The sequence below is a fragment of the Natator depressus genome, chromosome 9 (assembly GCF_965152275.1).
Source record: "Natator depressus isolate rNatDep1 chromosome 9, rNatDep2.hap1, whole genome shotgun sequence".
Classification (NCBI taxonomy): domain Eukaryota; kingdom Metazoa; phylum Chordata; order Testudines; family Cheloniidae; genus Natator; species Natator depressus.
In genome coordinates this window covers 78,505,259-78,531,000 of record NC_134242.1, presented here as the reverse complement: position 1 = coordinate 78,531,000, position 25,742 = coordinate 78,505,259, and the positions used below count along the sequence as shown (strand labels likewise).

The 25,742-nt window shown below is 46.3% G+C and overlaps 1 protein-coding gene and 1 long non-coding RNA gene across 2 annotated transcripts in view; one reads left to right on the top strand and one right to left on the bottom strand.

Annotated features, from left to right (window-relative positions):
• The window catches only part of HEPH (hephaestin), a 29,627-nt gene extending 28,130 nt beyond the window's left edge, over positions 1 to 1,497 (top strand). The window contains exon 21 of the mRNA XM_074962374.1: positions 416 to 1,497. Within this exon, the coding sequence (XP_074818475.1) occupies positions 416 to 660 (245 nt within the window). The 3' untranslated portion in view covers positions 661 to 1,497. The remainder of the gene's footprint in view (positions 1 to 415) is intronic.
• The window catches only part of LOC141993098 (uncharacterized), a 60,171-nt gene that overhangs the window by 19,025 nt on the left and 15,404 nt on the right, over positions 1 to 25,742 (bottom strand). The gene's annotated exons all lie outside the window — the stretch shown is intronic.

Sequence of the window (25,742 nt, the reverse complement as noted above, 5' to 3'; positions counted from 1 at the left end):
CTGCATAGTGACCAAGGGACAGAACACCTGGGTTTTATTCCCATCTTTGCTACTGACTTGCTGTGTGACCTTGGGCAAGTAACTTTTCCTCTTTGTGCCTCAGTTTCCTTATTTGTAAAAAGGGGGATAATGATACTTGCTAATAGGGAGGTGTGAGTTTTAATGAGTGAATGTTTGTAAAGTACTTTGAGATCCTTGGATGGAAGGGGTTACAGAAAGGCAAATTGTTGTTCACTCTTCGAATTCCTTCACAACTTGAAGGATGAGGGACCTGTGGGATTGAGCAACAATTGATAGGCCCCTCCCGTATATTTGAATCTCTCCTTCCCCTCTACTCCCCTTTCTCCACGTTTCTCAGATGCCTTAAATCATCTCCCCCCGCCAATAGTCACCTTCTCCTTTCGTTTGCTCTCAGAGACTTCTCCTGAAGATGAGGACGAGTCCCATAAGGTCGTTGTGTTTGGAGTTAAGATGGCTCAGGAGCAAGTGGAGGTCACAGTCATCGTTCTGGCTGTTGCAGGGATTGTGCTGTTCCTCGTTGCCAGCTTCCTGCTGGGCATGATCATCCACCTCGAGAGGCAAAGGAGGTTAAGACGCAACAGGAGGTCCATACTGGATGACGGGTTCAAACTCATGTCTCAAAACAATCAAGTAATTTAGGAGCTGTGGAAGGCCTTTTACCCACAAGCACGGCTCACAACCCACTTCATAAAGCCAAGCAAGGAGCCCTGGAGCTCAGCTCCCTCCATAAACACCTCAGTGCTTTGTCAACAAAAATTCCTCCCATAAGCGTTCCTCAGGGCCCTTTCAGCTAGGTGAAGAGAAGCAGTGGGAGTGAAAAGGATCTCCAAGTGCTTTCCTTTTCCCAAAGGGGGAGAGGCAATTATGGAGATGGTTTTCTGACAGCAAATTCTCTCTCCACTGAAGCAGCTTCACTTGGTCGGGTCTTCTCTTTCTAATGAAGGAGAGAATGAGGAGACAAGCGCTCTCAGGCTGAGTTCTATCTCTGCCCAGCTACCAGAGTTGGGCTGGACATTGTGTCCCTACATGACTGTGAACCAGGACCTTGCACTGAACCCAAGTAATCTGAGGAAAAAGATAATCATTGGTGCTTGTGAATACACAGGAGAAAGCACTTCATTTAGATCTGATTTCTCTGCTTTTTATGAGAAGCTGGAAGAACACATACAGTGCACTGTGTCACAGTGTCTAAGGAAATCCATCAAGAACGTAACAGTAGCTGTGCTTCAGCCTTCAGCACTGCTGACACATCACAGTGCATATGCATGCTACAGGGAACACATTTGAGTATCAGGCTTTTAAGGGTTTGCTATAAGTGGTTGGGGGTGGAGCTTTTACACATGCTGCAAAATGGCTTGACAGTTCCCTGCATTAAAACTCTGTTAATCTGTAAGTGTATATTAAGGTGCAATATTCAAGTGTTTGTACAGTTCCTAGTAGAGTGGGGAGCTGATATGCTACGAAGCTTTGTGATTTATTTTCATGTCCATTGATGCTCTCTCTTTCCACTCTTCATATTAAAATACATGTTGTTTTATTTAAGCTACCCCAGCATTTTTGACTCTGTCAGAGTTATCGCTGTGAGCCAGGCTGGGGTAAAGGCCAGTATGCTCTGAGGAGAAGCCGCAGGAGCATACTTAAAGCGGGATTTATATTTTAACTCAACTGGGGTTGTCAGTCAAAGACACGGATCAGGTATCTCATCGTGTGCCATGAAGTTGTATTGAAGCACAAGTGAAGCCTAAACACCATGAAGGGAGAGACAGGTTTTCACACGCTAAAGTGTCAGCAGCAGAGTTTGTTGAGAACATCAATGCAAGTTTATCCTTCATGCTCCCTACGGTTAATGAGGTTTGAGACTGCCTGGGCCTTGAGATTAAGGGAACTCCTGAAGCAAAGAAGGTGGCAGTTGCAAATAAAGTGGGCAGGATTTACCTTGCCTCCTGTACATCTCACTCATAAACTACACGGAGTCAAAGGTATTAGAGATGGAAAGGGCCCTCTAGGTCAGTGAATCCCTTTCCGTGCACATGGAGAGTTATTCTGTACTGGACATTCTGCTATTATCACAACTCTGTGGTTTCTGTGGGTTGAGGGGTGGGTAATAAAGTACTAGGCTGATAGCCTGGGAGATTCAAGCCTCTGTTCAGACACAGGAGAAATACAACCTGGTTGCTGGCATGGCAAATTTCCCCCACATGCTGCCATCCACCTTTCTCCCTCAGTTCCGACCCAGAGGGGCTGCCTTTGGGGTGAGAGGAGTCTCATGGCACTTTCAGCCTCTCTGCTTAGACAGCTGGCCCCGTTTTGCCAAGGACTAAACTAAGACCACCAAGGCCATTTCACACAGGCCACTGAACAGCTCTCAAGGGCAAGAACTTCGATTGCATACTATCTGGTTGTGTTTAAGCTACTAACCTCTCTTCCATTACCATTGCTCTGAGCACTCAGACCCCAAGTGTCTCCTGTTATCACACACATTGACCTGGCAGGGAAATTGCATCCAGAGAGGATCCCATTAACAACACATGTTTAAAGGATGGGGGATGGGGAGTGGAGGAGAATCCGTTCTGATGAGTGGCTGTCAGATGTCAGAGGCAGAAACAGCTAAATGGACCTAATGCCAGGTTATTTATGTTATTTAAGCATATCAGTTCAGTTTTATTCAGAACAATTATAACACAATCACGTTCAGCTCATGTGGAATCCCTGCTTTTCTCGAATGCATCTTTGCTTTGGTGGTGATCTTATATCTGATGATTTTAAAGCACTCTACACCCACTAAGGATTTAGGCAGGTAGGTACCTTTGTATCCCCATTACACATATGAGTGTTATGGGATACGTCTTCTAAAGGTATTTGTGGGGGCAATTTGTTTAGTGGGGGACAGGGACTACAATGGTACCCAGCTGCTGCACAGGGAGATATGGGGAGGGAAAACTCCTAGCTGCCCTACCTCACCTCTCTGCACACCCACGTGGGTCATACTCAACCTAATCCTTAATGTTCATCCAGGATTTGAAACATAGAAATGGCAGCATTCATCTCTCTAGCTTTCTAGGACAGCATTGAGTGTGGAGGGTGTGCTGGCACTCAGAGCAGTATTGTGAGGCCTGGATAACAGTGTTCATACCTCAGAGGAATCCTATTAGTTGATTTACTGCAATGAGAAACTTTCAAAAATAAGTACAGATATTTGCTGCATTCTCCTTTTATTTACATCAGTATAAACCCTGAGTAGCTCTACTGACTTCAGTGCCAATGAGAGGAGAATTTGCCTCCTTGGCTCATTACATTTCTTTTGGCATATACCACCATCTTATGCGCCAAACATAAAAAGAAACTAGTGGCAGAGGTTCCTCTTACTTAGGATACTGCATTTTGCTTGCAGTTTAGAGGTCCCCCTGAATCAGCAAAGCACACGTGTAATTGTGAGTAGTCCCACTGATGTGTGGGAAGTTCTGCAAGTGCTTTCCTGGAACAGGGTCATCCTCTGTAAAGAAAATTCCACTGTTCTAAGCAGCAGTGCTTAACTTTTGCTGCGGGTTTGAAATGAAAAGCTCTCTTTATTTTGTTAGTGCTCGGTCAAAATTACTTCCTAAAGTCCATAATCAAAACACCAATATTTCTCCAAGTAGGCGGACATCTACTTTCCTTCTTATTAACCATGGTCTACACGCCAAACAACGGAGTTCTTTTATATTGTTCTTAATAGCTTTGACATATAGTCAGCCAAAATGCCTGTTTTGTTTTTGCGCTGTTTAACAGTGACGTAGATTATACTTTGGCTTGATTAAAAAAAAAAAAAAAAAAAAAAAAAAAAACCAACCACAAACACTAATGCCAAATAACCTAAGGCATAGTATAAAAATGTCAAGGTAATGGCCTCCTCTGCCAGTGAAGAGAATTGGTGTTGTATATGTCTGAGGCGTAATTAGCTCTGTGACGTGGTTGTAGCTGCTCAGGCACCTCGTAATAATGCCTTTGGGGTTTGCTCAGGCTGGGTGGCCAGGATTAGATGGGGGACTCACAGGAGATGGCGTTCCATGCCACGAGTCCCCACACATGATGCTTAGAGGTATATCCCTAATGCAGGGCTGCTCGGGGTAAGGGACCCCAGTGGCATCCTTCCAGGGAAGACTGTTTATAGAGGGGCACACTGTTATATTTGCCACTCTGCTAAGGAGGCTTAACTGAGGTGGGGTGGGAGGGGGGCTGGGGGTTTGTCAGGAAGCTGCAGAGGGGCAATCTTGTCTGTATAGAGCACCCCTTTTAAATGTGGGTGCTGTTTTAAAGGAGTCAGTTAGGTCCCACATACATTTTATATCAGAACTCAGTTGGGGTGCGGTGGGGTCATTTACCCACTGTGACGGGGCAAGGCCGGATGGCTATAGAAAAGTAGTAGGAGATAGATATATTAGCTCCAGGCTAAACAAATCCCTGATACCAGGTTAAGTGAAATGGAAGCTGCTCCAGGTCAATTAAGACACCTGGGGCCAATTAAGAACTTTGCAGAAGGCAGGGAGAATGCTAGGTTGATTGGGACACCTGAAGCCAGTCAGGGGCTGGCTGAAGCTAGTTAAAAGCCTCTCAGCCAGTCAGGTGGGGGTGCATGTCAGGAGCTGTGGGAGGAAGTTGTGCTGTTGGAGAGGCTGAGTAGTACACACCGTATCAGGCACAAGGAAGGAGGCCCTGAGGTAAGGGTGAAGTGGACCTTGAGGAAGTGAGGGCTGCTGTGGGGGAAGTAGCCCAGGGAATTGTACATGTCATGTTTCTAAAAGGTCAGCTACCACAGCTGATACTATTAGGGTCCCTGGGCTGGAGCCCAGAGTAGAGGGTGGGCCCAGGCTCCCCCCCCCCCCACCTTTGCCCCCTGATTAATCACTGAGACTGGGAGACAACAGACTGTGCAAGGAAGGATAACTTCTCCTCACCTCCCTTGCTGGCTTATGATGAAAATGGCTCAGTAGACTGTGACCCTTGTCTCTAGAGAAAGAAGGGTTATGTGGAGGGTCACAGTGAGCCTCTGAGGCTAGCGAAATCCGCCAGGAAACGCGGGACCCATGGAGGCAAGGACAGAGCTTTGTCACACCACCCAGGCCAGGGCGGTAGCTAGGTTAGCACCACAGTTCTAGTCAGTCTGTGTGGACCAGACTTCCCCTTGCACCCTTACTTTCAATTTTTCCTCCTACGTGGGGGGGCTTCACTTCCCCCCACGCCCCCTACCTTATAATATAGGGGGCTCTTCCTTGCACACCACTGGGGGCTTTCCCCCAAACCCGAGCCACACCAAAAATTTTACAAAGCCGGAGTCTACGTTAAGGAACTGTTAATGTTCGCAGGGTGCATGCCATGTAGCAGAAGGCAGCTGGCTTGATGACGTTCTGCCTAGGGCAGCAGATTGTGTTGAGCAGCCTCTGATTCCAGCTGACTATTAAATAGAAGAGCCCAGCCCCTGTTGCAGCAAACATCTCTTGAAAACCATGGAACCAGCAAAGTAACTCTCAAGTTGGGTCCAGCTCATTTGGACCTACTAAAGGAGCCACGGGGAGAACAAGTAAGTGCTGATGCCAAGGACCGAGTTTTAGGGACATGGAGTCACAGCTCCTCCCTCCACCTCTCATGAGCTAACCGGAGGCCCAGAAAAACTGTATAAAGGTTTTCGTCATAGCACGCCCTGTGGATCCGTGACAGTAAATTCATAAATTAGCCCTTTTCTTTAGTCTACCTGATCTGCTTTGTCCGAGATTATTATTGTTAAATTATTCTTAGTCTGAATAAATCCTTTTAGCTTTTCATTCACCTCTCGGCAGTAACAAAGAAACTACATTTGAAGGAACTCAGTAGAGGCTCATAAATGTGGAAATAAATGACAGAGCAGTGCTGTTGCCCAGTTTGTGTTGTTGCTCACTGGCCACAGGCGCATCTGGGCCATTTTGTTGCTATACAATTACAAGCTACGGGGGAGGAGACAGAGTAGGAGGAATATATACAAATAATATATCAAACCTCCATAAACAACAAAAATTGATTAACAAAGCCACAGACTATTGGGGTGACGCAAGAACAGCAAAACTGCACAGCAGCTTTTATTGGAAACGAGCATTTATGGCGTTCAGGTTCAGTTACTCACAATTCAGTGACTCACAATTATAGAATGTCTCAGATCAATTTGGCTGCTTTTTTTTCGGACAAGGAAATCTATTACACAGCTTGTATCCTTAAGAAACCTCACACCCTCCACTTTACTTGCTAAGTCAGAGAAGGCCAGATTCCGTTTTCATTTTACACCAGAAAGACAGACAGAATAGAAAGATCAAGTATACGCAAGGAGCTGAGTAAGGGAAGAAGGTAGATTATCAGCAGCGTGTACATGGCATTGATGCTGGTACAGGGAGCATTGTGAGTAACTGAGAGTTAAATGAAACTGAAGCTGCAGCTGCAAGCATAGTGGAATCAGCATGCTCAGCCCCAGAGCTGGGGGTACAATGGAGGGAAATTATGTCTCCACTGCAGCCAGGAGTGAACCTCCCAGCCCAGGTAGAGAGACTCGCACTTGTGGGGATCAAGCTAGCATGCTAAAAAGAACAGTATGGACATTACCTCTCCAATGGAGACTCAGGCTAGCTAGCCGAGCTCAGACCCAGGATGGGGTCAGGTGAGCCTGCACCACAATGTCCATACTAGCTGTTTTTCAGCACGCTAACTCGAGCCCCGCTAGTGCGAGTCTGTCTAACCAGGCTGGGAGGCTCATTCCCAGCTGCAGCATAGCCATGCCCTATGCTGCTCTCAGTAGCATTTCCTCCCATAGCAGTGAGAAGATCAGCAACAGTGGGCTGTGAAAGAACCCCATCCAGCCTTTCCCTGCTGGAGAAAGATAGCGATTGCAACATGAGGCCTTGAGATCAGTCTGCTCAGCCCTGTCCAGAACTCAAACCTGGTGCCTGCCCCTAGATATTTTCAATCTAAACCCCTTTTTGTACAATTTCAAATTTAATGTTCTTTAAACGAAAGCTTAAATTCTGCAGGCACTGACACGGTTTTCCTGTGCACAAAGAGCAGCCACAGACTTTCAGTCAGGCTCACCTCTGATTTATATTAAATGACAAAACAGGAAAAAAAAAAAATACTCCACAAGACAGAGCACAGTGTGTGTTTTCTGTGCATAACAGGCTGCCACTGAGCACAAAGTGCAAACGGGAGGAGAGTCTCCTCTCCAGTTAAAGGTGCAATATACCAAAAACATTTCATAATAGTCATCAGTGAAATAAACTACCCCTGTAAGTCCACTGGTAATGGGTATGACTGAGCCATGGCTGAATCCAAACCCTGCTGCTTGGAAGCAGGATATTTTTGAGAACTCTTCCTTTGCCAAGTACCGGGAGAACTGAATAAATGCCGCGGATTTAAATTGTATTGTTTTTCTTTTCTTTCAAAGACTGTGGTTAAAAGTAAGAACTGTGACCCATCCAAATGATGGTCTCTAGATTTGTTTAAAAAGTAAATAAAATGTCTATAATGAGAATATGACTTTCAAAGGAGCTAAATTGCTAATTGGATTATATTTATTTAATTGGAACCAGTGCAATGTTTAGAGGACCTCATTAGTGGCTTATTGACCTCCTCATGTTCTCTACCTTCTGTCTTCAATACTTATCTGACTAGTCACAATAAAGAGACCAGAATGAACATGCTGTGCAGGAAACATTTCCTTCTGTTTGCTTATCCTTTGCCTGGCGCCAAGATTTATCTTTTATTGTCACTTGCTCTTCAGTTTGGCCCAAATGTTCAAACAGTTTGCACATAAAAGTGCATTCACACATGCATAGCATCTGGTCGGAACAGTCACAGGGCCTCCTGCTGCCTCTCGCTGTACTGCCCCTAACCCTCCTGGATGGAGGAATCCTCGCCCATGCAGCACTGAGGCATGAAGGCCGTTCCAACTCCCTGCAAGAGGTTCCTAAATTCTACCCCGCCATGCTGTCATTACGACTGTTATTTGTATTACAGAGCAGAGATCAACCATATTGTGAGCTGTACAAATAATAAGAGTAGTTCTGACCTTGAAGTGCTCTCAGTCTAAACAGACAAGTTACAAATGGGGAACTGAGGCATAGCAATCACATGACTTGCCCCATATCACAAGGGGAAACTGGTAGAACGAGAAATTGAACCTAGATCTCCTAGGTTCCACTGCCTTAACCACTATACCATCCTTCCTCTCTTGGACCACTGTGTCAGGGCCCTCTGTGGCGAAACAGGAAGTAGGGTTGCCAACTTTCTAATCACACAAAATTGAACACCCTTGCCCCGCCCCTTCCCAAGGCCCTGCCCCGCTCGCTCCATCCCCCCTCCCTCCATTGCGTGCTCTCCCCCACCCTCACTCACTTTCATCAGGCTGGGGCCTGGGGTGGGGTCAGGGATGAGGAGTTTGGGCTGCGGCAGGGGGTTGTGGTGCAGGTATGGGTTCTGGGCTGGGGGTGCAGGCGAGGGGTCTGGGCTGGGGCAGGGGGTTAGGGTGCAGGACGGGGGGGAGGGAGGACTCCAGCTGGGGGTGCAGGCAGAGGATGAGGGGTTTGGGGTGCAGGAGGGGGTGCGGGCTCCTGCTGGGGGTGTGGGATCTGGGGTAGGACCAGGGATGAGGGGTTTGGGGTGGTGGGGTGAGGGCGCCAGCTGGGGGTTTGGGCTCTGGTGTGGGGCTGGGGATGATGGGTTTGGGGTACAGGATGGGGGATCAGGCCTGGGGCAGGAGGTTGCGGGCTCAGGGAGGGAGTTTGAGTGTGGGAGGGGACTCCGGGCTAGGGCAGAGTGTTGGGGTGTGGGGTCCCGGCGGCGCTTACTGCGACTCCCAGGAAGCGGCCGCCAGGTCCCTGTGGTGCAGCCCTTAAATGCATGGGCAGCCAGGGAGGCTCTGCATGCTGCCTTTGCGCCTGCAGGTACTGCCTCCACAGCTCCCATTGGTCACAGTTCCCGGCCAATGAAAGCAGCGGAGCTGGTACTTGGGGTGGGGGCAGCGTGCGGAGCCTCCCTGGTTGCCTATGCGCCTAGGTGCCACAAGGACCTGGCAGCCGTTTCCGGGAGCTGCATGGAGCTAGGGCAGATAGGGAGCCTGCCTTAGCCCTGGGCCCTTGCTGCGCTGCTGACTGGACTTTTTACGGCCCGGTTGGCAGTGCCAACCGGAACCGCCAGGGTCCCTTTTTGACCATGCATTCCTGTTGAAAACCGGATGCCTGGCAACCCTAACAGGAAGGTACAGGATTTAGCCCTAACTAGTTTTAACACAGTGAGCACTTTCACTTTGAGCTCTGCTGTTCAACCAGAAACTCCTCTTTGCACCTGATACGTTACCCTCCAGCCAGTAACGAAACAAATGACGACTCAAAGCATTAAAAGGGACAGTTAAACCTACTATGTCCCAGATGAAACCCCCAGTCAATGGTTGCAATACTGGAAATGTAGTTATACTACTACTAATAAACTGAGGTCCTCAGATAAAAGGTGCAACAGAGAAGGCCAAAGTACTTTCCTCAGTAAAATCATGGACTCTTCTAGTTTTTCTCTTGCAGCCCCCTCTCCCCCAGCAACGCAGAGAGAAATCTACACCGCTCAACTCAGTCTCTGGCTTCAATATCCTTTTTCTGGCAGCCAGATACCTGCAGGTTGCACTGTAAAGAGAAGTATATTCTTCCTATTAACTGTCATCGCCAGTAACAGGGCATTATTCATATGTATCAATCTCCCTGGAAACAATTCTATCCTTATGCCTGTTTCCATACTGCCTTGCTAGGTGTAGAAGGGCTTCCTGATCACAGCTCACCAAGTTGCCACGTTCTCCTCATTCTAATCCCTCCTACGTCACTTGTCAGACCTCCACTAAGAGGCGAGTTACCCTACTTTCCAAAAAAGGAGCTGATGGACTTCTGAGCCATCTAGATGTGCCCATGGCAGACCTAAGTAACACTGCAACGTTAGCACTATAACCCCCAACCAACCTCCACCCTACCTTCTACTGACTATTATCCTCACAAGCTACATTTTATCTAAAATGGGGTTGCAAACTCTTTGGAAGAGGGACCACACTGTGTCTTCATTTGCTCTCCGCAGCACCGAGAGCACGTTTTTCGGTGGTCTGTAAACAAGACTTTAACAACTGTTGCACAGCCAGAATGAGTGGGAGAGAATGCAGGCTCCACACCACCCACTGTCTGGGCTCGCTTGCTGGAGCTATTATCGGATGGCTTCTTTTTGCTCCTCTGTTAGGTCTGAAATATGCTGGTCTTTAGGGAGCTAAAAGGTGTCTGGAACCATTCCTTTTCCCTCACCATATTTGAGGTGGCTGTCTGGGTGGGCTGGATTGCTTTAAGGCAGGGCTGGAATGCTTTAAGGAAGTGGTGATTTTGGCTTCTGGGTAACCAGTAAGCTATTATAGAAGCTGTTTTGTTGCAAGCTTGGTGAATCTAATCATTAGAATAACCACCAGTTTTGGGGGTTGTCTGCCCCATTCTCTGCAGTTTGCCCTGATTGCTCAATCTCAGTGTGCCCACCCCCAAGCGAGTCACAACCATGCAGTTCACTCTCTCCCCCCCCTATTATACACTTGAATTTTAAATGTCCTTCCTCTTCCTCCCAGCTTCTCATCCTCCTCATTTTCTTGTGTTGAAGTGCAAGCCAGAATAGGTCCAAGACACCAACTGGAAAGATGAAATGAAAGGGATTCAACAAAGAGCTGTACAAATGATGAAGGAGCCAGAGGGACTAGCTTATGGAAAAAGATCAAACTGTGAATAATATGTAGAATTTGGGTAAACAACTAGGGATAGCTAAACCATCTCTAGATAGAGAAAAAAGGAATTGTTTAGCTCCAAGGGGGTATAATTAGGAGAAATGAATGGCCTGAAATTCAGCAAAGGAAATTTTACACAAGAAAAACTTCCCAGTGGTCTATTAGACCGTGGAAAGCTCTCGTAGGAAATAGTGGAAACTCTATGTCCTAAGTCAGTTACAACTATAGTGGACAAAGCACTGCTGAATGTAACGGAAGGAATATTGCTGGAGTTGGACTTTACAACCTAGAGGCGAAGCCATCCTGGGCCGAGAGATATTTTCCATGTCTAGTTTTCATGAAGCAATGCTGGGAGAGAGAGCAGGGTCTCCCTGCCAAGATGAAGTCCCTACTGCAGGAATTGCTGTGTAAACTGTACCATCTGCGCCACTCATTTTCACGCTGTTTATTCTTTTAATGATATCCCATTTCAGTACATTGGAAAATGCTTTCTTTGTCGGTAACAAAAGTTTATCTTTCCCTCAGACCAAACCAGAGTCACATGATGGAGTTAGATTTGGAATTTTAAAGAACATGGGGGGGAAGGGTCTATTTGTATCATTGTTTTGTAAGGAGCCTTCTGGGAAATCTGCTGCTGGTGCCAGAGATGAGGGGTCTGATTTCCCCCATGCTGCGCCATATAAAAGAGCTCTGGTAAAATTGATTGCAATGCTTCAGTAGTCAGCATGCCCTAGGGGCTCATCATCTGTCACAGCATTGATGCAACGATAGTCAATAATGATGGCGATCATGTGACAAGAACAACATCTTCCCCTTCCTCAAAACCTGAATAAATCACTCTGAATATGTAACAAGTGGTCCTAGCAGAACTCAATCCACAGAGGTAGGATACAAGGCTTTGATGGGGACTGGGGCAAGCCAGTGGGGAAAGGTATCTTGAGTGAGACAAGGTGATAGCCAGAAATGCCTGGGTGAGAAAGTTTAGATAAAAATTGCTGATGCCTAAGTATGAAGGGATGTTAATGAGGCATCTTGAGGGGTCATATGCGCTGGCCACCTTAGGGCACCCTACCTCCTAGTGAGCTGGGGGCACAAGCACATTAAAAAGAACTGACTATTCTAGGGAAAAAAAATGAAGTATTCTACAAAGTAAAATTGAAACAATCCTTCCTCACTTGTCTGAATTACTCCATACTGATGAATGCATTGCATAGGCTGATTTCACAGCGGTTGTTCTCTGACTCCGCTGATCTTGAGCGGCAGGTGTTTGGAGACCTTGGTATTGATTGAGACCTTGTCAGATCTTGGTACGGATTTCTGTAGAATAACTTCTGATCAACCTTTAAAATGCAAACGCAGAGAAAGCCCCCTCCCCCAGAAATCAGTTCTTTCCCTTCAGGGTGTCCTTTGAAAAGCCATATTTCAGTGAGAGTCAGAAGCAGAGTGACAGTTCTAACAGGTGTTAGGCCACACCAGTGCCACAGGCTCATGAAATGAACATGCTTGGAATGCAACTCATCCATCTTTATCCTCTGAGAGCTGAGAATATTATATTATTTTTCCTTGGAATGGGGGGAGAGCTGTTTGTCCTCTCTCTCCTGAGCAGCCCATTTTTATCGTTGAAAACCCCATGATGTTGAGAGCTCAGGAAAAACAGCCCACTTGGGCCTGTTCTCATCCACGGAACTTTACAAAGAGCATCTCATCTCTGTTCTTCTTCATGCAACTCAGTAAGCATGATTAAGGCTGCGAGTCTGTCATGGAAGTCATGGATTCTGTGACTTTCTGGGACCCCTGTGACTTCTGCAGCCGGCAGGTGCAACAGATCCCAGGGCTGCCTGAGCTGCTTGGGCAGCCCTGGGGCCAGCTGCATTGGCCCCTCCCCACAACAACAGCAGTCCCAAGCCACCCCCCCACCAGCAGCTGCAGTCCTGGGCTACCCCCCCTCCAGCACCAGTAGTTGCCCCAGAGGTTCTCCCCCTCAAACACTAGCAGGTGCCCCAGCGGTCCCCCTCCAGAACAGCAGCTGCACCCCTGGAACCTCCCAGAACACCAAAAATTTAGTCAGAGGTATATAGTAAGTCACGGACAGGCCACAGGCTGTGAATTTTTGTTTATTACCCGTGACTTGTCCATGACTTTTACTAAAAATACCCTTGACTAAACCTTAGCCTTAAACAGAATGTCCTTGTCTTGCCTCACATCTAGGGCCTCATTGTGCATGTTTAAGCTTGCTTCCCTCAGACTATTTCTAACCCAGTTCTCGTAACCTTATGATTTAAGTGGTGCATAGGCTTACAGCGTAAATTTAAGTGATGCGGATGCTCTTCCCATTAATGTAGATGGTACCAAATCATTATCTGAAATCCCTGAACTTTGCATGTTCAGATGAAAAGGAACCCAGATCTAAACCTCTCTTGGTTTTGGTTTGGCCAAACCAAACCTGATCAAGCCAAAAGCCTTCCCTAATTTGCCCATCTTTACTCAGCACTGCAGGGTTTGGTACCACATCCATCACCTTCCTCCTCCCTGACCCATTTTACCATTGCAATTGGTCCTTGATCTCCTAGCCAGCTCCTTGTTTAATAAAGGTTAGTGCCTTATGAGTCATTCTTGTTAGTGCCTATGTGTTAGGGTACTCTGCATTGCAGTATTTGAATGCTTTTCTGAAATGCCTATATGTTAGCACTGAGTCACCCTCGCTGCTATGTTATTGCCTCAATCCCTGCACCCCCACCAACATTTGTCAGACAGAATGCATCTGCCATGAACCCAGCTGGCTTATGTGACCCGTTTTCATTTGTCGTCTACAGATGATTTGTGATCTCAAAACTTTATTGCCTGGTTTTACTAAATTGTGAGCCATATATAAATTACAGCATATTTGTCTTAAAAGTGAGTTACCTTGACAACAGCACACCTGGGTCTTTCGAAGATTCAATGAATATTGGTGTCAGAAGAAAATGAGGCTCAGCCCAGTTACTTATGAGGTGAATAATCATAACTGGCCTTCATCCAATAGAAATGGTTTAGAGTAATCAGAATCAGGTGATAAAACCCTCAGAATTCACATCTTCCCATATGGTCTAATGTCCTGTCTGAAACTGTCAAAATAGGCACATTCCAAGAAAGCAGGTGTGCCATGCATTTGATGCCATGAATGATAAACCAACTCTATGAAGGACTGAAAGGGATATGAATAATTGCACAGCACTCGGTCATCCAGCCCACCATTTGGGTTCAGTCATGCAGCTTTTAGGTCACAAACTGGCTTCTTTTGAAGCTACTGCACAGAACTGTCTTAAATTGCTCTCTGTCAAAACAACCCTCTCAAACTTGCTTCTCTCTCCAGCCTCCTCAGCTGGGTGTTTGATTTGGTTTCGGGCAATGTGCTTACCACAGATGGACATTGACTTTGCAAAGCAAATGATGCTAAGGTGTGAAACACTTGCAGCCACTCACCCTTTATGAATAATTTGATCTATTTCTCCATGCTGAAAGAAAAGCTTCTCAGGTGGATGTCTCTGACAAATGCTTTTCCTTGATCAAATCCTCATTTAAAATTTCCTTTATTTTCCATCATCTTTTTACAGCTCTAGGTGCATTTTCGATGGTGTTTGTAAAACAGATTGTGTTTTTATTCTTGACCTATTTTCCACACCTCATACACTTTCTCCAGGTCCACTGTGTCTGGGCAAAAGAAACAAAATAGAATATAAAATTCATGACCTATTCTGTATGGTTCCCTCCCATATCCCAGAAACACACACCTGTCAACCAACGGGGCAGCTGTAGGCAAGTGGAAATAAATGTAATTACCTTGATTTTATAGGAGTGGAAATTGAGGCACAGATGTTAACTGACGCAAGGCTACAGGAACAAATCAATTCTGGAGACAGGATTAAAACTCAGGTTTCTGGCTTGCTTTCTCTCTCATATGCCACTTTTTCACTGAAATCTAGAGCTCTGGTCTAAGATTTTTAAAAGAGCCTAAGGGAATTAGGTACCCAGAACCCATTAATTTTCTGATTGGGTAATGATTCTTCCTAGATTTACAGGGCCAAATTCTGCTCTGACACCCATGCAACCCCAATGAAGAAAATGGGTTAAAGGTGTAAGTGAGGTTAGAATTTGGATCAAAGTTTATAGCTCATTATGATATAAATTAAAAGTAAGTGTATAAAACAATGATTTACACAATAGTTTATGGATATTTCAAAGCACACCAGGAGGATTCATTAAAGCTGCACGTTCAAACTTATTTGGCTTTTATGTCAGCTGAATAATTAAGACGTCTGGCCTGAAAGGTTTTTTCCATTCTTTTCTAGTCAGTTCCTTATACTGCTGAAGTGAGACAAGCCACCAGAAGCTGTGCCCAAACCACAGGGGCCAGTTATTCTAATTGTACCAGTCTGAAGTATTCTACATTTATGTAATTTTGAGGTCCTGGTGCAACTGATTAACATTTATCTTTATCCAGTCTGAAGGTGGTGAATAACTCACAGTCTCAAGTAAAACTATACTCCAAAAATACAAAATAAGGAAATTTTATTTTAAGGCAGATATGTAACTGATTATCAGCATTATTTTTCTTTACATGATAAATACTCTTAGTGACACATCTTATCCATTTGATTGCTGTCCCTCTCATTCTGAGTAGCTCAAAGAAATGGAGCAATTATTGTTCAAACAATAAATGGACCATATGCTGTTCTCACACACCAATATAAATTTGGTGTAACTCCAATGAATTCAGGAGAATTGCTCTGGATTTTCCAGACGTAACTGAGGGCAGAATCTAGTCCATAGTCTATAAAGCAGAGGCACACAATCGATCAGGTGAACATACTTCCTGTTGTGAGCATAGATCAATCTGACTTCAAACTCAGTGCAGAAAGTAACTGCCAAGAACTCAATTCACATGTTATCTGAATGGTGCTTGTAGACAATTTCAACTACAAACAAAGGAATTGCACCAAGAGGGACAGACCTCCATGTTTTGTTTTGATTTTTAAGTTTTTCATTTTGGAGTGACATGCTGAAAGACATTGTTTATACTCTTGGGCCAGCTAAGTCATTATTACACAGGCCTAATGTAACCAGCCCGGTGGTATAGAGAAATTTAGTTGGTATGTACTGGGACACATAATTATGTTATATTGACACATGTAACAGACTGAAGTATAAAGCCAACATACAAGCATTATAACAAGCATTCTCTCTCAGTTTCTGGGCTTTTATTATACAATAAGATCAGCAACCTCAGAAGCTTCTGCAGACTTATCACTACATGAACCCATAGGGTACTGCTTTTCCAATGGTCTCAAGACACACACACACACAGCCAGAGCTCCATCCCTAATCCCATCCACGACCCCACGTAACTGTAAAACCAACAGAAATATGTTTCTTAATTGGCCTTCCCATCTATCTACTGCCTCAGGAAGTTGGCCTGTACCCCCACTCCCTGATTTGCCAGTCTGTGAAGGAGGGTCATCAGTGGCTGAGGAGCTGCACAAATAGGTATATCTGGTTCCATCATGGCCTAGGGATGTGTCAAAGGCAGGAGGAGAGTGGGGTGTCATAGGTATATGGATGTGAGGTGGGAATTGGTTGGGGACCCACACATGCTGTTTCACATGAGGTCCCACAAAACCTAGTATGAGTCCAGGCACTGCAGATGCTATCCAGATTCCTATAATTGCTTTTTATGAATCTTGCAAAACTATTTATGTCAAAAATGTCCTGAGGTTATTTATTATAACCTGCCTTCTCAAAGTAAATCCACTGTCAGTCTCCACTGGTATAGACAAGAAGTGGGTTTCCTATAGAAACTTGCATATTGTAGGGATGCCTGTGCCCTTCATAAAGCAAGGAGTTCCAGTCCTGGAATGCATTGCTTGGACAGACAAATGGCAGAGACATTGTTATCAACAATGGCTCACACAAAACCTTGGGCTTTAGAAACAATGTTATTGAGGGAGAAGAATGTTGGACCAGGAGACCAGCTATTATCCTAGAGTCTGTTTTTGCTGAAAGTTCTGGGGATATTTACCAAAGACAGATTCCCATCATCTAAGATGCTTGCTATGTCTCTTCAGGTGCAAAATAATAATGCAACTGGCATAGAACCGGTGTGGATCATCCGAGACACTTATCTGAGGAATTTAGAAGAACTTAATTTTCCTGTTAGATTCGGCCAAGTGAGACTAGGTCCAACCTAGCTGCTGTGTTTTATTAATCTCTGCCATAACAAATGGACAGCAGCTCAAACGGCTTTGTCCTCATCTAATCTTCAAATGACAATATGTTAAGGGAGCAATTACTACTACTCATCTTGGAAACAGGTTATTTAATTTTCATTCCTCCTGGGTTTATTAAAGAGCTTTTCTTGAGTGATAAATGGAGTGCATTGGAAACATGGCACTGAAAGCAGCTTGATCACCACTTGAGTACTTTCAGAATGAAGATTAAAAAAAAACCAAACTCCCCACAATAGCTGCCAAACAATCTACAACAAAGGAAACACTAAATCCTAATCTGCTTCCTATTCTTGTTTGAAAATGATTAGATTAGATAGGCTAGTCCACATTTTATTTGTGGACTATGGTACCATGCATACTTATGGTGATACAATAAAACATACCTGACACCTGAGTGGTTAAAAACAGCTGATTTATTAGGGCATAACAGTTTGCATTCACACCCTCATGGAGTACATGGCTGCACTATAATGCATTATTCCTTGGTCTAATTTCTAACTGCTTTTAACTGCACATTAACTGCCAGATTCTTCACTGTGGCTGGTGTGCTGGGAGTGGAGAGGAGTAGCAACCAGAAAAAAAAAAAACTGCCCAAATCACTAGCTGAAAGAATTTGTCATCTTGTGTGGCCAGCTCTTCAAGGGATTAGGGTGTGCTCAGTCCACATTCCCTGTGCAAAGGACGCCAGCATGCATACGCACATGCACATGCACATGCAATTACCCTCACTTTGTTCCCAACTGGAGGCATTTGCAAGCAGACTTGATGCACTCTTATATTTTAGCCCAAATTTACAAATATAATTGAACACACCACATTTGTCTGGAGGATGGAAAATGATTTGATGGCCACAGCTCCATTCTGTTGCCCTCTTAGTGAGGGGCATAATTATGCTCACCCGTAAGTGGGCCTCGTTAGCAGATCCAGCAGGACCTGAACAATCTGCATGGACATTGAACTGCCCTTTCTGTCTGAGGTAGGTGACCCTGGCCTGTGAAGAGGAGGATGTCAGTCTCCAGGGCTGTCACATGGAACCTTCACCGAATATTAAACTTTCCTTCAGTCTTCCTATATTTCAGGAGATAACTGTGGTAGCAGGTGTGGCAATTTTTATAATAATAATATTTAATTATTTAACTTCCATCTGAGGATCTGCAAACACACTGTACCAACATTCATTATTCAGACTCTCAACACATCTGGCTCAGTGTATGAATCTGTAGTATTCTGCTATATTTAAAGGGGAGCCAGACTTTCTGGATAAAGGCCAACTCTAAGTACTTGAGGGCAGGGGATCTCAACCTTTCTTTCTGAGGCCTCTATTAAATGCTATTAAAAACTCCACGGCCCACCTGGTGCCACAACAACTGGTTTTGTGCATATAAAAGCTAAGGCCGGCGTTAGGGGGTTGCAAGCAGGGAACTTGCCCAGGCCCCTGGGGCCAGGGGCCAATGTTCCTTCTAAGTTTTTAGAAGGAATGAATTTTACTATGTGCACCCATATGGAGGATGTGTGTGGTGGGAGTGGGGCTGAGGGGTTCAGAGTGTGGGACAGGGGCTCAGGGCTGTGGCAGAGGGTTGAGTGCAAGGGGGTGAGGGCTGTGGCTGGGGGTGTAGGGTTGCCAACTTTCTAATTGCACAAAATTGAACACCCCTGCCCCACTCCTTCCCCAAGGCCCTGCCCCCCCGCTCGCTCCATTCTCCCCTCCCTCCATCGCTTGCTCTTCCCTACCTTTACTCATTTTCACAGGCTGGGGCAGGGGGTTGGGGGGCAGGGCCGGTATAGGCTCTGGCCTGGAGATGCGGGCTTCTGGTGGGGCCAGAAATTAGGAGTTCAGGGTGCAGGAGAGGGCTCTGGGCTGGGGCAGGGGGTGGGGTCGGGGATGAGAGGTTTGGGGTGCAGGAGGAGACTCATAGCTGGGGCAGGAGGCTGTGGTGTGGGGGGCAGGTGGGGTGAGGACTCTGGGAGGGAGTTTGGGTGCGGGAGGGGACTCCGGGCTAGAGCAGGGGTCTGGGGTCCTGACAACGCTTACTGCAACTCCCAGGAAGCAGCTACTAGATCCTTGTGGCCCCTAGGTGCATGGATGGCCAGGGAGGCTCTGCGTGCTGTCCTCGTGCCTGCAGATGCTGCCCCCGCAGCTCCCATTGGTCACAGTTCTTGGCCAATGAGAGCAGCAGAGCCAGCACACAGGGCGGGGGGCAGCGCATGGAGCCTCCCTGGCTGCCCAGGTGCCTAGGAGCTGCAGGGACCTGGCTGCCGCTTCCGGGAGCCATGCAAAGCCAGTACAGGCAGGGAGCCTGCCGTAGCCCTGGGCCCCCGCTGTGCTGCTGCCCAGACTTTTAATGGCCCTGTTGGTGGTGCCGACTGGAACCACCAGTGTCCCTTTTCGACTGGGCATTCTTGTAGAAAACCGGATGCCTGGAACCCTAGGTGTGGCTGGGAATGAGCGGTTTCGAGTGCAGGCTGCCCCGGGGCTGCAGCAGGGAGAGAGAGGACTCTCCCCAGCCCCCTCCCCATCACGGCAGTCACGGCGCTGGAGCTGGGAGACAGGTGCCTCTTCCTGCTGGGGCTGGGGGGGAGGCCCCTCTCCCTGCTGCAGCCCTGCAAACCCCCTACCTCTCTCCTCTCCAGTGCAGGCCCCTAGGGCTGCGTGGCAGCACAGCTTAGGGGGAACTTAGACAGGGTTCCCATGAAGGCTTCAACTTCAGACCTGGGTGGTGAGGCTCAGGGCCCTGGGCTTCGGCTTTCTGCCCTTGGCCCCAGCAAGTCTAATGCGGGCCTTGCTTGGCAGCCCCCCTGAAACCTGCTTGCAGCCCCCTGGTTGAGAACAACTGTTCTAGAGTAATAACAGGCCTGGATTATCTTCTCAGTTATACTGGTGTAAATCAGATGTGAGTAATCGAAGTTACACCATTGTAAGGCCGGCGTGAGCAGAACTGGACCCAAGGACCAGTATCACATCCTAACCTTGTACTTATAGTTTTTCCAGGCTATAATAATTATCCCACCCCCTCAGTCTCTCCTCTTAAAGTACATACTCGGAGTTTGCTTATGTCACTTTAGTGACAATTTCTTAAACTATTTCTGTCTTTTCATATTTGTATTATTAAAACTGGTGTTCCAGGTGTGGTGTCTCCAAAGCAATCTAAACTGGCAATATAACCTCTGACCTGCAAGAGAGACAGCTCTACATAGACAATCCCCGAAGTGAATTGGTTTGGCTACAGAATTACCCTATGAACGCATATGAGCTTTCCTTCCCACCATTAACCTGACATCCATCTCTTAATCTCTGCTGTTTGGAAAACAAATTGTCCCTAGTTTCTCTCTGCTGTGTGGTATTCACCCTTTCCCCATATGTACCATTAACACTTCTCTATTATGTGTGGCCTGATGGCAGAGGATTAAGATTTTTTTGAAAATATTTAGTAACATCTTCTCCTGCAAACTGTAATTCATTCATTTCTAAACCACAAACAGTTCTGTAACCTTGGCAAGGCAAAATTCCTAGTAAAGGCAAGAGGAGCATTGCTGGATGAAACACTGTAGGATTAGGGCCATTCAGAGCAATTGATACATCCTCTATACAAATTCACCAATCAACATCTCAAAAAAAATCGATGATCATCACCCCTTTATTGTTTTGTATTTAATTACTAAATAGCACATAAGTATGACTACATGCAAGCATACATCCATAGCAAGAGAGCTACTAGATCTGCTTTCATACACACAGAAACCAATCCAGCAAAGCACTTAAGCATGTGCTTAATTTTCACTATATGAGGAATCCCACTAAAGGGACAGCCAATCCCCCTACCTATATTTATATCAATTCTCACCTGCGGAGACCCAACTCAAAGGGGGAAAAGGAGTTTTAGTCAGTGGGAATACTCACATGCTTAAGTGCTTTGATGGATTGGGGTGCGGGGTCTCAGCCATGCTTATCGCGGCTCCCAGAAAGTGGCAGTCAGGTCCTTGCAGCCCTTAGGCACATGGTTGGCCAGGGAGGCTCCGTGTGCTGCCCTCCTGCCCACAGGCGCCGCCCCGCAACTCCCAATGGCCGCAGTTCCTGGCCAATGGGAGCTGTGGAGCCGACACTGGGGCAGGGGCAGAGTGCGGAGCCTCCCTGGCCACCCACGTGCCTAGGGGCCGCAAGGACCTGGTGGCCACTTCTGGGATCCGTGCAGAGCCATGGCAGGCAGAGAGCCTGCCTTAGCCTTGGGCCCCTGCTGTGCCACTGATCGGACTTTTAACGGCCTGGTTGGCAGTGCTGACTGGAGTCACCAGGGTCCCTTTTCAACCGGGTGTTCCGGCTGAAGACCAGATGCCTGGCAACCCTAAGGCTAAGGGTGAGTGCTTTTGAAAAATCTTAGCCTCACTCAACCATTCCAGGTAAGAGAGGAAAAGGCAGCAAGGGGGGTGATGGGGGGAGGGAGGGGGCAGAGGTATGAGACTGCAAGAAACCCTCTGACAGTAAGGCATTCACAGTAGCAAAGATAAGCATGTGCATGAGTGTTTGCAGGATTGGGGCCTAAATGATGCCAGCAGCAGGAATGAATGAACCAGAGCTATGATATGCCATCTGACAGTGAAGCTGCTGGGGTCAATCCTAGGGAATCCTCGTCCACCAGGGCCCACTAACATGAGCGGGTGCTGTTCAGGGCTATGGCGCAAGGAGTGAGTGGAGTAGAGCAGGAGCTGGTATAAGAGGAATTAAAGCTTGCATCAGGATTAATGGTTTTGTAGGTTACAAACTCTAGATTTATAAGGAGCAGTCCACAAACAAGCTTCCTGCGAGGTGATCCCCTATGGTCAACCAAGCACAGACACTGAAGGTTAGTTACATGAGGAAAACAAAACAAGACAAAACAAAAAGGTCAAGGGGCTTTTTTCTTTGAACCCTTTTGATGCAGGGTAGTGTTGCTAGGCTGCAGTGTTGTGTTTCTCCCTGTTCACTTTGCATTAGCATTTACATTTACCAAGTGTAACAGTAGCTTCGGGCTGCCCTGCTGTTTCACACCCCAAATGTTCCCATCAAAAAGAAGAAATGTTTTAATCTTCGTTGAAAGTCCCAGAGCCTCTTATGCTGAAACACGGGACTTCTGCCCAGCACCCGTCCACATTCTACTATACCATCAGGTTCCTGAGCGCTAAAGTAATGACCCCACAAAACCAAGTACTGAAGAAAAATAATTGCCCTTTTAGCTAATAATCAGAGAGCAGCAGCAATTAATGAAGAAATGGATATTCAGAATAGCTAAGGGCAAAAGCACCATGAATAGGGAGGGTTAAGTTACAGGTATGCTTCCTTGCAGCCTTATCAGTGAACATAAATAGAAAAGGAAGGAACAATGTCGCCCAGGCCATGGCAAAGAGGATATTGGTCAGAGAAACATGACTGTCCTGGCTGGCTTCTCCCCGCAGGAGCATAGACTCAGCTACAGCACACAATGCCAGTGAAGATGGGCAAACTACTTCAGGAACAAAGCCAAACCATTTTCCTTTATGCCCTCAGGACAGAGCCTTATTCACAAACGGTACAATCCTTTTGATTTGTTTACTGCCTATTCTTAATTGTAGAAACGCAAACCCAATGCTTGAACAGGTCATAATTTGTTTTCCAGGCTTAGACCACTTCATTAAAGTGAATGAGTGTGGTGTTTACCTCCTCTGATCTCTGTGGAGAGATTAAATGAGAGTCATTCTGAACACTTCATTTTGTATTCACATCCCAAGAAACTCTGTTCAGCCACAGTACAGTAGCTGATCAAAACAAACAAGAAGCAGCTCTGTGTAAGCTCAAACGTTTGTCTCTCTCACCAACAGAAGCTGGTCCTGTAAAGGATATTACCTCACTCACCTTATCTTGAAGTGCATTAATATGGAATCGGAGGCATCTGTTCCTCCTCAGAGCACAGATGTGATTATTTCTGCAAATGTCTCATTAGTTTGTATTTTCATAATGCCTTAGAGCATGGACCTAGACCCCACCTGTGCTCGGTGCCGTACAACCACAGAATGAAAAGATAGTTCTTTGGGGCAGGGACTTACACTTAGATTGTAAGACAAGAGACAACAGATGGATACGGACAGAATGACAGGTGAGTACAAGGAAACAATGACAATATTGGTCAGCATGATAGACAGTGGTCTCTGCACATCAGAAGCTTAACTATTGCTAAGTTGGGTTTTTTTAGGCATCTTGGCAAAGGGAAGTTAAGGAGGGATTTGAAGGTGAGTTAGTTTTGCAGAGGTTTATAGGGAGCTCTTCTCAAGCGTAAGGGTAAGCACAGAGGTGCTCATTTGAAAAATTTAACATGTGGGCAATGGAGGTTGGCATCACGGGTTGATCTGAGGTGGAAGTCGACCTTTACAGAAAGTGATGAAAGGTAGGGTGGGGATAGGTCATGAAGGGCCTTGACGGTGAAGACATGTACCTTATGATTGATGTGACAGAAGAGCGAGCCAGAGGAGGGATGCAAAGAGAGGGGTGACATGGTCAACGTGACAGGCTAGGAGAATGATCTTTGCAGCAAAGGCATCCGAATTCCCCTCTGCCCGGTGGGTGTTTGACACCCCCCCCCCCACACATACACACACTCCACCACTCTACTGGCCTTGCCCCACCCCCATGCCACCCCTTCCCGAAAGTCCCCGCCCACTTCCCCCAAGTCCCCACCCCTTCTCCACTTCCTCCCCTGAGCACGCCATGTCCCTGCTCCTCCTCCTCCCTCCCAGAAAGTCCTAAGCGCCGCCCAACAGCTGTTAGGTGGCAGCGAGGCAGGAAGCACTGGGAGGGAGGGGAAGGAGCAGGGATGCAGCGCACGGGGGAGGGGAGAGAAGGAGGCAAGGAGCGGGTAGCTTGGCCGCTAATTTTTCCCTCTATGGGTGCTCCAGCCCTGGAGCACCCACAGCGTCGGCGCCTATGCTTTGCAGCAGCACTCTGAATGAATGTCAGTGAGGACAGCAAGCATTTGTCCAGGTTAGAGAAAAGGATGTTGCACTAATCAAGATGATGAAAACCTGGACAAGACTTTTAGCTCACCGTTAAATGCTAATCCCTGAAAAAAAATCAAAACAAGTTGCTACAGGCAAAGTTTTATCTTTGATGTTTTAAAGAGGTACCATCACAAGGGATAGGTTCAAATTCTAATTGACCTAAAAATGCACGTTTGTGCTTTTGAACATGGCTCCATTTCCGACTGGCTCATGGGACTGAAAAAACCTCAACATTCCTCTAAAATTAGGGCAGCAGTAGTGTCAGAGACTTATACCGCATACAAATGAAACAAGTCAATAAACTTTGGTCTCTACCTGAGAAATATTTGGCCAAGCTTGTGATTTTAGGTGAAGACCGTGAAAACTGCTTGGGTTGGTAGGGAGAGCTCTCTCCCATCAGCTTAGAACGTCTTCACCAGATGCGCTGCAGCTGCACGAGCACCAATGTAAATTTGTAGCTTAGACCTGCCCTGAGTGAGTGGTTCAGATGGGAAAGTGAAGCAGCCGCATTCAATTTTGCTGAAGCCAACCTGAATATTTCAAGAAAGATTGATCTGCACCTCATGCACTATTCCGGGAGCACAGAATGGAAGAGGCTGCCCACTTCTCCACCTGAGAGACGTACATAAACTATTGATCTGTATGGAGAAGGGTCATGTGACATCTCTATCTATGCCATCCCCTAACACTAGAACAATAGGGCAGAGCTTGGTGAAGTTTAAAGGCAACACATTTCAGATGTTTAACTAACAGGTAGCACTCACTGCCACAGGATATTAGTAAGGAGAATACGTACATAAGATTCAGAAATGGCTTAGGTATCTGTATGATTCATCTGTTGTGTCACTGGAAAGGATAACATTTTCAATGGCTCAGCTATCAGTAGTATTTAGCATTTCTTGTCTGAAAAAAAAAAATCCTTCTCCCTAAACGATCCCAACATGATTTACAAACCCAGAAATCATTTGTTTTACCCACTGTTAAAATGCAGCCACCTCCAGGGTGAAACACAACCCTTTAACAGTGCACAGCAACACTTCAAAGCAGGTCATGACAAAACATGAAGAATACCACCACCTCCAAGGCAGGCTTTAAGGAGGCAGCATGCAATTACAGAAGTGGAATTTTAATTTTGTAAAGACTTTGGAATTCACACCCTCAATCATGGGCGGGGGGAACAAAAAAACCCCACCACCCTGGGCTCATTAAAGTTGTCAGGGGCTTGATTTTACAGCTCAGCCAAGAGTCTTCCAGTAAATATCTTGCAACATATGCTTTAACCCATCCCCTGCCAGTGATGCTTTTTTAACATGCAATCCTTGTGGCTGTTGTTGAGATCTAGTCGCCAACCATCTATAAAGTATTTGAAGCATGTAAAATCCAAGAATGGACTGAGCCAAGGAGCCTCCTCTTATACAGGAGCAGGGTTCTAAGAGGGGGGGACTGCTTAGGAGTCAAGCGGGGAATGAAAGCCTTTGGTAAGGTCAGGCTCCACATTGAAGGTCACAGGTCTGGGTTGAAACCAAGCTGAAGACTTCTGTTTTATCCCCTATTCCAGGGGGTGGCAACCTTTCAGAAGTGGTGTGCCGAGTCTTCATTTATTCACTCTAAGGTTTCGTGTGCCAGTAATACATTAATGTTTTTAGAAGGTCTCTGTCTATAAGTCTATAATA